Genomic DNA, 10,903 nt, shown 5'->3' with positions numbered 1-10,903 from the left:
ATTGAAATATTAAATATTATTTTAATTACGATATAATAATTATTAACATTATATTAGATCATATAATTACATAATATTATAGAATATTACATTACCACTTCCTCAAACTCAAGATGATATTATAAATGTCAGTTTGAGTTTATTAATTAATTCTTAAAACAACTAGAAGAATATGTTTTGGTAAAAATATCAGTAGTTTGATTCAGAAAAAGACATAAAAGTAAGAAAACCAGTCCCATGTGCCACATGATGGCATAAAAAATGATACTGCAATCATAAAACACATCATTATGAGCAATTCGAATAGCACTGTAATTATCATAATGAAGTCTGGCAGCAAAGGATGGCGGAATGCCATATCCTGTAATAAATGTCGAAGCTAAAGTAATTATGAAATGGTTTCAGCAACAATCAATATTCTGATTCAGTGCTAAATTGAGCAATTACATTTTGTTTCTTGCTTCCACTTCCAAAAAATGAGATATTATCGATGGATTTATTAATGAAAAAATTCCTTCCCGTAAATTACCAATGAAATTCTCTCTTAATAAAAATATTTTTCCGTCAATATATTATTTTAATATTTTTTAAAAATTAATTAAAAATTATTCAAAACAATTCATCAATAATAATCAAAATTCTATCAGTAATAATTATTATTTTTCAATCATATTTAACTATTATTTTATAAATTTTTTCATTTTATTATATTTTTAAAATTATTTTTAAAGTAATGATTTAAATACTAAAATATACATAAATAGAAAAAATAAATAAATAAAACATTCCATTTCATTTATAAAAAATATAATAATATTTTATAAATTCTAATTACATGAAAATGCAAAAATACATATATGTTCCAAATCCTTGGTGATCATCGAACGGAGCAACCTTGTGTCAAGCTCATTAGGAGATCTAGAGGAAACGTATGATACTTTCACTGTTTTAAAACCACTTCCACCTGCTACCAATTGGACAGCCAGCCTCCCAAGTTTCTCAGCAAGTTCGACATATGGTTTCAACTCTTGTTAGAACCTGCGGGAGAAGTAAACTGATAAGTGAATAAGAAATCATGAATGACTAGAAACATAAATCAGCATTTTGGCTTGCACAAGTAGATGACAGGAGATAATGCAGTCACCGCAATCTTATAAGCATTCAACTCATTATGTCATAATTCTATGGCATTAACATTTTTTATAGTTCACTACATGGGTTCAAACATACTATTAGCTCTTTTGTTTCCCTCATTCTACGGTGACATTTTTTTATGTTTTTCACGTAAACTTCACAAATTGTTATAAAATTTGGTAAAAAAAAAAAAAAAGAGAAAAATTCAGATGAAGAGCAGTGATACCTAACTAGTTTTTAATCCCATAGGATAACCCGGAATCCAGAAGTTAGCAGTGGAGCATCATCTGGCAACATCTCATCAATTGGAGCAAAGACAAGTTCTAAACAGGCTACCACAGCACTCTCATCAATTCCACTGCATATCTACAAAGATGATAATACAGATAAAGTAAATATATGCAAGTTGGGAAACGCAGGGTCATATTCAATCAAGCACATTTTGGACATTCCATACAGCTGTAAAATATGAAGGAAGGCAATTTAAATAAACTGAGATCATGATTTAACAATTAGCAGGAAGACCATTAATCTGACTTTCTCAGATAAGTTCAATCCATGTTAAAGGGCATATCAAATGTTGCAAGTACAATAGCAACAAGGATTAATTAATGTAATTAATCAGGATACAATTTATGGTAAACATGTCAAAGGTGTCAAATAAAAGATCAGGAGGTTTAAAAATTTTAACTGCATATGCACTTACAGATGATTTCAAATAATAACAAATTGATTTCATATTAAACATGTACCAAAACTAGTAAAATGACAGAAAGTGTCCAGCTTTATATTTCAATTTAACATGCAATTATGTAAATAAAATCAAGAATGAACTGGGAATTGTGAGAAAAGCACCTGCAATAGATGAATTTCCCCTTGATAAAAAGGCATCTTCTTGTGCAAGAGAATGGCCTTCAAGTCTTACAACTTCAAGTAACTTATACATGATAAATACAGAATCAGCAAAATTTATTGGATGAGTAAAGTTGACACTTTCAATTGAAAACAGGAGAAAGGAAAGTGAAAATACATTTGAAAGAAGCAATAGTGATTAATGCTCAAATTAAAAGCTTGGTCCCTTTACTCACTCAAAAATAGAAATTTAGTCACTTCATAATAATTTGAACAAATTTAGTCCCTGTACTTTTCAAATCATAAAATCTCAATTCAAAAAGTTCAAGGACTAAATTTGTTCAAATTATCGTACAGGGATTAAATTCTTTTTTTTTTTTGAGTGATTATATGGGCCAATCTCATAATTTGACAGCTTTTAATCATTTGAAAAGTATTAAAGAGAAAAAAAAAAAGATTAATCATTTGAAAGAACCATAACTGACTGCTTACAATCACAACCTACTAAGTCCTTAAAACTTGTAAGTAAATGATTAAGAAAAAGAAAAAAGATGGCATGCATTGGAAGCAATGGAGCTGCAAGGATGCCAATATGATAGAGCAGAATTTCATTTGCTTCAGTTCTCTCTGTTTGTTTAATTGATTTTTAGGGGCATTTTTCATTTTTCATTCTTTTGTTTCGGTTTGTGTTTTGTGTCCTAAGCTTTTGTCTCTATTTCCCAGCACATAACTCAAAATGTTAAAACAACTTTAATTAACCGAATTATTTTAATTATCCAGTTATTGGTTTAATAAATTTAGTCAGTTTCAGTATTAGATACAAATAAAATTAACTTAACTTTCACAACAATTTAACCAAATGCATAAAACCAACTGAATAAACACCCTTATAATTTATAAAACCCTGAATCCCTGGAGATTTTCCTTAAATTTTAAGAACTAATCAATACTTAAGTGTTCTGAGATCAATCTCTCATGTAAACAAAAATGAATTTCTTTCATAAACAAGTAGGGTTTTTAAATCTTAATTCCAAGAAAAAGAATATAAGACAAATATTGATGAAATAGTGAGAGAAGTCAGATCTATGGTTTACCAAATGAAAAATGGAAAATTCAATGACTAAAGATGCAAAATGTAAATAGGCTAAACAAAAATGTAGTCAATCAACCAATTCTTTTTAACAGGAAACATGATGCACGACGGCGAGATGAGAAAGAAACATACCTGCAGGAGCGACGGTGGAATGGCGGTGCGAAGGCGACATCGGTCTTCTGGCAACGGGATGACAGCGCGACGGCTATGACGACGACGAGAGGAGAGCGGCAAGGGTGAGGGAGAGAGAAAGGGGTTTGGTTAAGGATTATGAAGGGGAAAACAAGATAGGGATTTGGGGATTTTAATTGGATTCTAGTTATCAACGGATTAGCGGCAAAATTTCCGTCGCTAAAAAATTTGTTTTTCTTAAATTAATATATTTTTTAATTGCTTTAACTTATTTTTTATTTATAAAATAATTCATCGATAATCCATTGATAATTCTCGCATAATTCTTTAGTAATTCTCGATAATTTATATATTTTATCGATAGATTATCAATGGATTATTTATTTAGTAATTCTAGCGTAAATTTATCCAAGTCTCACAAATATTTACCTATTTACATACATAATATAGATGAAATTCTTTTCATCAATAAATTTCGTTGGCATTTTGTCAATGATTTCGAATTCTTTTATAATTATGGTCTTTTAATAATCCGTTGATAAGCCATCGATAATTACTGATGGAATAATTTCATTAGTAAAATTTCATCGGTGATACTCTAATTTCTGGTAATGTTCGTTAAGAAATAAGGAAATCTAAAAAAAAAAAAAAAAAACTAGTAGTGGAATGACGATTTGTAGGATCTTCAATCTAGTTAATATTAGAATATCAAGATAAAATTTAAAAAGTGTGAGCAAAAGAATAAAGTCCATGAAACAATGTGCCCTTAACATAGATGAGAATCCAAAGAATAGCTAAGAAATCTGTTGAATAAGAAGTAGCCATAAAATTGGCTAACTAGGTGAATAGCATAAGTAATATTAGTTTGAGTTACTTTGAGATAAACCAGACTGCCAACAAGTTGGCAATATAAAAAGTAAGGAATAAGCTTAACATTAGGTTTTAAAAGGGTAAAGACAGTTTTACTATCAATAAGACTAGCCCGGCAAAGTAAATTAGATGCATATTTAGCCTAAGAAAGATAATAACCATTAAAATTAGATGATACCTCAAACTTTAAAAAATAGTTGAAAGAGCCAAGATCTTTTATTTCTAATTACTGATAAAAAGACAATGTCCTGATTTGTATGTCAAACAAATAATGTGAAGTCATTAGGATTAAAAATAAAACCTAGCTAGGTAATAATAGAACTCAATTTTGCAAACCATGCTCTTTGTGCCTATTTCAAACTATATAAAAACGCATAAATTACAAAGCTTGTGAGGAGAGGTGGAGGCAACATATATACTTATTCTTGAAGATCACCATTTAAAAAAGCATTTTTAACATCCATCTAAAAAAGTTTTTAATGCTTAACAGCAGTAATGGCTAACAAGCTTTGCACAAAAGTTAGCAAAGGTTTCCTCATAATCAATCCTATACTCATAAGTATAACCTTTGGCCATTAAATGAGCTTTATAGCTTTCAACAGCTCCATCTGAGTAGGTTTCATTTTGTTATGTTGTTTTGTCTTATTACTTTTACTTATTATCCCTTCTAAGTTTGTCATATGGTAGACTCTTATCTCTGCCTATATGTGGGCTTGTTACAGTGGTATTATCCCACATTAGTTAAATATTAAATTTTTTGTAATCTTATATGTAAAATGAGTCCCTCAATCTATTACTATAGATACTTAACACTTTTTTCTTTCTAGACTTTCTCTCATGTTACTTTCTTCTTCATTAAACAAATTGCCATCATTTTTCATAAATTGGTGAGAACCACAGTCGTCTACTGCTTGCTAGTACCATTTTTCCAAATCTACCTAAGTTTTCTCCATGATCCATTCTTTAATTATATCAGATCAAATTTTGCTAAAAATTCTTAAAAAGTCCTAAACCTAAAAATAAATTAAGACCTTAAAACCTAGATTTGCTATCGTTAACCATTTAACACCATCACTGACGTAGTTCACGGTTTTCTCTCCCTTAGCTATACCATTTCAAAATTTGAAAAGTTTTAAAAACAACCTAAAAACCCGAGATCATAAGACCTTATAACCTAAAAACCCAAAACTAAAATGGTTGCTTACACCCGCATTTCTCCATAACTCAACCAAAATTTTTACTACTTTTTATTCTATGATTTGTTTTGTTGCTTCCCCATAGGGATGATGTTAATAGGTTTTAATGGTTAGGGCTATCACCAACAGTGGCAACAACAATGTTTTTTAAAAAGTGATACAATTAAAAGGGAATATAAAAAGTGGAAAAGGTAGTTACAGTGATTTTGAGCTGTTTACATAATGTTAGAAAGCTCTACTGACCATATAAAGTTTTGATTTTAGGTTTTCAATTTAGGCCTTTTGGGGACATTTTGAAAAATCTGAATTGATAGATTGAAAGAGGAGATGAAGAAGATTATTTGGGTGAAATTTAGAAGTAATTTTTTGATGCTGATGAGTTACGACAAATGATGATGAAAGGCTATTCGACAAGTAGCCCATTGCTAGAATCTAAGTTTAAAAGGTGTTGGCAAACAATGTTCTTTAAAAGAAAAAAGGTAGCGAAAGAAAATAAGGAAGAAAAAATGAGATAAAAATCACTTTTATAAAGGAAAACAACATCACATAGGAGGGGAAAAAAGAAAAAAGAAAAAAAACACCACATGAATATGCCATTCATCTTAGTCGTGTGGCCTTTTCAGATGACATGGTTATGTCCGTGTGATCACTAGCATCATATATAGCAAGAAATATAAACATTCCATTACTTTCTAATGATCAGGTGATAAAAAAATAATTATAAAATTAAATAGTCACTTTTCATAGTTTGGTGACCAAATTTAAAAGTTTATCAAAATTGGGTGATCATTTGTATATTTAACCAAAAAAATTGAAAATAATCATGTTAGTGTTAGATTAACAACTCATTCAGCTAACAAGTTCATCGGATAATTAATTTAATAGATGTCAATTTTATGTTTACCAATTATATGCCATGCTTGTGCATTCTTCATGCAACACTTTTTTCTTTTTTCTTTTTTTTTTTTTTCAATACAACTCTTCCTCTCTATGATCATTCAATAAGCTTATTGTGACTATGAGTTGTTGGGGAAGAAGTTTATTATGAATTTCACAAACAATCCTTCTAACATTAATTGCTTACCTTTTTATAGGTAAAACTAGAGGTGTTTATAGATAAAATTAGATCCATTTGATGATTTTTGAAGGTTTATCCAACACCCTGTTAAACTCTTCAATCAAAGCTCATTTATTAGGTTCATTATTATTTAAAATATTTTAAAATTATTTTGTATTAATGTTCAATTATTTTAATATATTTTACAAATAAAATAAAAATAAATTTGAATTAATAAAAAATTATGTCAAGTCAAATTTGGACTTCAAAATTTTCATCTAAAGCTTGTCCCAAATAACGCCTGCAAGTTGCTCTACAAAAGGTGAGGTTTGGGCAAAATCCAATTCAAAGTAAATGTCATGGATAAAAAATGATTTAATCATTTAGTAGCTTTAAAAGTGTTTGATATACAAAATTATGATAAAATAAGATAAGATGATATTATGAATAAGATTAAATTAAATAGTATTATCATATCTTATGTTTGATGTGTACATGAATCAAGATAGGATAATCTATTAATTAGTCAAAATTATCTTTTTTCAAAATTTATACAATTTAAATTGTTAATATAATTTTTAAGGATATAATAGAATATATAAATTCAATTTCATAAATTAAAAAACATTTTCTTCATTTTAGGAGAATTGAATCATCTTATATCAAGAAGATAATTAACCTCCTTACAATCTAATTTTCTTTTTTAAATACAAACCAAACATAATATAAATAATTATCATTATATCTTTTTTATTATATTATATATCAAACATTACCTTAAATTATAATTTAACTATTGATATATTATACTCATTGGATATATATTATATAGTACACAATTTATACTACTAATTATGCTACTCTTCATATTTTATAAGAGACTTTCCTCTCTTAATTTAGTGGTTAAAAGTCAGATTGAAAGTCATGTATTGAAAGTCATGTAGGCGTCAATTCGACCTCACCATCCTCCTTCCTCCCTTATAAGAGCACTAACCCTCCTTTGCAACAAAAAAAAAAAAAAATCTTTTCTAACATATATATACTAGTCTACTCTACCAAAAATTTAAAAAAAAAATTGAAGAAAATCTAGCATCTTAAGTTGTGACAGTACATGTTACCTTCCTTTTAGGGTACAACGCCATGGCTTTTATGAAGCAAGAGAAAAGAAAAATAGTAATATTATAGTTTGATGATGGAAATATGTACAGCTATATATTTAATATAATTCAGGAGCTGTATCAAGGGTTGACCACCATCTACTATGAAAGTGTTCCCTTCCATTGCTGCGCCACCATAATGATGTTCCCACTCATTCTTGCGACATTTCGAAATTAAATTGCTAGCTGATACCAGAGAATAAAATCTTTAAAACCTATCCACACAAATTCCCCCTTCCTGCCTCATCTTATATCCGTTGTTTGTGTTTAGACTTTGGAGTTCACCTTCGAAGGGCTTTTCTTTTTTTTTTTTTTTTTTTTTTTCTTTTTGGTATAAAATACACCTAAATTAAAATATAAAAAAAAGGAAAAAGATAGACAAAAAAAAAAAAAAAGCCATTTACATCAAATACACCTCAATTAGGCAACTCCAATTAGCATTAAGAAAAAATAATTAAAGAATATTTCGTAGATCTGCATATATGTGCAAATCTAAGCCGCGTATAATCAAAATAAACAACCATATCCAATTTACAAAATTGTAGCATTTGACTAACCTTGTGGGTAAAAAATTCTACTTTCTTTGAAAGTATGCAAATTATTCATGATTATGCCACAGACCCTGTCATGTCGTAGCTAGTGGCCTTCTAATTCCCATTCGCAAGGACACTTCTTTTGCTCTGCTTTCCGGTCATTACAGAACAAATTAACTTAAATTAATGATGAAAATTTGTAGAAATCAAGCAAACAAAGATAAGTTGTGAGCTTCCATTCTCTATACAATTAGGCAATGCTGAGCTACATTAATTCCATTTGTCATAAGACAAGACTTATGGAGAACTCAAAATCTCCTTGGAAAACAAAACTTAACAGACTAACTAATTAAAACTACCTAATTGTTTATAATAAAAATGGATAGAGATCATGATCAAAGACAGAACTCCAACACTTTTTTTTTTTTTGGCAAAATGCATGTAATTCCTGGTTAATTAATAATTAGGCATCTATTTCTCTAATAATATTGTCAGGATTAGAGCCAAAGAGCTCCGGCCTCCTTGAGAAGTGGTACCAGGGTACCGTTAATATGGGAAGCCATGACTTGATCCATGGCACCTATCAGCTTCCCTCCAATGAAAACAACAGGAACGGATTGTGAGTTGCCAAGCAGCCTCATCAGTGCCCTTTCCATCTCTTTCCCTCTGGGGTCCTGGTCCAGCTCGTACACGGTTGGGTTCACTCCCATTCCGCAGAAAAGCCTCTTCACAGCATGGCACATGCAGCAGCTGCTCACACTAAATATTACCACTGCGCTCTCAGAGGCCAGCTTCACCACCCTCTCCATCGGGTCTGACCCCATGCTTCTCATTGGCATGTAGAAGCCCCAAGAATCACCCTGATAATGCATTCTTTCTTCTTCTCCTTCTTTTTCTTCCCTTTCCAAGAATTCAAAAAGGAAAACAAAAGCAACTAGAAAGGCAGAAAGCAAAGATGGTGACCAAGTTAGAGAAAGGTGTTCTGAGGAACTGGTAAGCAAGTGAGCGTGGTGTCCAAATTGGTTGGGATTGGGCTTTTATAAGGGTTGGGTTGCGAGGGCATGATAGTAAATAAAGTGCGGTTTGTCCGTTGTTGTCGCAGCGCGTGCGTTGAGGGTCTCGTGGTACTTGCCTTGAAAGGATTATTGTCTGCTGCAAGAGAACAATACCAAAGCACCGCTAGAGGAGGTTTAGGTGGAGGCAAAGGTGTCAGTTATGGAAGGCGGCTAGGGTTAATTTGTCTACTCTAGAGAGTAACGACCTGTTGCAACTTTTAATCAAATAGTGCTTTTTTGCTTTGGCAAAACAGAAAATTGTGTACTAGTATTAAATATCCAGGCGTTTGAGACATAAAAACAGCCTTCTTTTTCAGACAAAAACTGAAGGGTTTTTGCATAGACGGCTACCTCCGTCCTTGTTGTCGGGGTCTTGAGATTAAACTTTTGTTTATTTGTGACGTGACCCTTACGCGCATTTGTGGCCTTTTTTCTATATTTTGATTTGGATTCTCATCAAAACAAACGAAGATGTTGATGGCTTGATCTTGATGACGATCTTGATCGTCGTTGTTGTCTTTGACTTTGTTGCTTGAACCCCTAATCCCATGAAAAGGGCAAGAGCATTCTACCCTCTAAAGCATTAACGGATTATGGTCAAACCAGAATAAAAAAAAAATTACGACTGCATTGTTTTGCAATTTGTTTACCTTCGCTGAGCTATTTAGCTTATTTTTCTGATTCTGTGCGGTTTAAATTAAGATTTGCTTTTGCTACTTTGCTTTTGCTACATAGAAAGTAGCAAAAGCCAAGTCACATGATTTAACTTCCAATGCAAAAGATAAATATACTAATTAGTATAACAATAGCAACAATATGTTTTTCCTACTTTCCCGTCTTTTTCAGTTGGGGAGCAGGATCAGTCCTTTCTTTTCCCTGCGCACTGGATATTTCTTTCCAAACAAAATATTATTATAATTTTTAATGAGGTTTTGATTTAATAATAAAGAGATGGTTTTAGAATTTTGAAATTTTAAATTTAAGTCTTCTTTTTGCATGAGTTTAATTTTCTGTGCATTTATTTATATTTTTTATTATTTACTAATTTTTTATATATAGACATAATTGAAATTTGACTTGTAATTTCATAAATAATACTAACGTCTTACATGTAAATCATATTCAATGTTTTTTTAACCAAAAAAAACATTAGTACCTTTTTCCACAAGACTATTTCCATTCTTATGTAATGCTTTAATAAACTTTTGGATATCAAAGGTAACATTAGTAGTCACCGAAAAATTAAAATAATGCATGTAGGAGAAGCTTCTTTCAATATCAAATTAGTAGATTTTTTAAGCCGTCACCATCCATGCTTTTTAGTAGGCGAAAAGCCCACAGCTTGGAGCAAAACATTGTACAGATTTTACGTCAAGGCAACATAAGATAATGTGGATTCCACACTGGCTAGACAGTGGGAATGGCAACTCTACAGTTGAATTAGGTTAGTTTGACACTGTTGTTGTTGTTGCTGTAGGAAAATGTTCAAGGAAAAATATATTAAAAAATATGATTAAAAATTTTAAGTATTCGATATTGTTATAAAAAAAAATTTTAAATAGAAAAAATATCTAAAAAGATATATATAAAGTTACAAAATATTAAAAATCTAAAATAATATAGTAATTTTTATTTTTTTCGCAGCAAAAGCAAAATTTATTTTATTTGGGTTTGAAAATCAGGTTTATAATTTGAAAAGCTATTTTTTATTTAGTATTGATATTAGATCAAAAACAGTTTTTAAATAAAAAAAATACTTTCAACAATAATACCAATCCTGACTTTAATCATATAACTAAAATAATAATAATAATAATAATAATC

The 10,903-nt window shown here is 30.2% G+C and overlaps 1 protein-coding gene and 1 long non-coding RNA gene across 2 annotated transcripts; both read right to left on the bottom strand.

The window, feature by feature from the left end:
• Window positions 1–774: 774 nt before the first annotated feature.
• On the bottom strand, window positions 775–3,410 carry LOC111282510 (uncharacterized). The gene is made up of 4 exons (XR_002689246.2): window positions 3,212–3,410; window positions 1,990–2,071; window positions 1,361–1,500; window positions 775–1,038 (listed from the first exon to the last, which is right to left on the bottom strand). It is a non-coding gene; the product is annotated as an uncharacterized LOC111282510 (long non-coding RNA).
• A 4,984-nt stretch (window positions 3,411–8,394) lies between these two features.
• On the bottom strand, window positions 8,395–9,435 carry LOC111282745 (glutaredoxin-C1-like). The gene has a single exon (XM_022870983.2). It carries the CDS (start codon window positions 8,894–8,896, stop codon window positions 8,522–8,524), a length of 375 nt encoding a protein of 124 aa, XP_022726718.1. The 5' UTR covers window positions 8,897–9,435; the 3' UTR covers window positions 8,395–8,521.
• Window positions 9,436–10,903: the final 1,468 nt, after the last annotated feature.

The sequence above is a fragment of the Durio zibethinus genome, chromosome 5 (assembly GCF_047325235.1).
Source record: "Durio zibethinus cultivar Kanyao isolate XHJ-2024 chromosome 5, ASM4732523v1, whole genome shotgun sequence".
NCBI lineage: Eukaryota > Viridiplantae > Streptophyta > Magnoliopsida > Malvales > Malvaceae > Durio > Durio zibethinus.
This window is presented reverse-complemented; position numbering and strand designations above follow the sequence as displayed.

Excerpts from the sequence above, each read along its gene's own strand:
- LOC111282745 (XM_022870983.2), bottom strand. The coding sequence starts at position 8,896 with ATGCATTATCAGGGTGATTCTTGGGGCTTCTACATGCCAATGAGAAGC.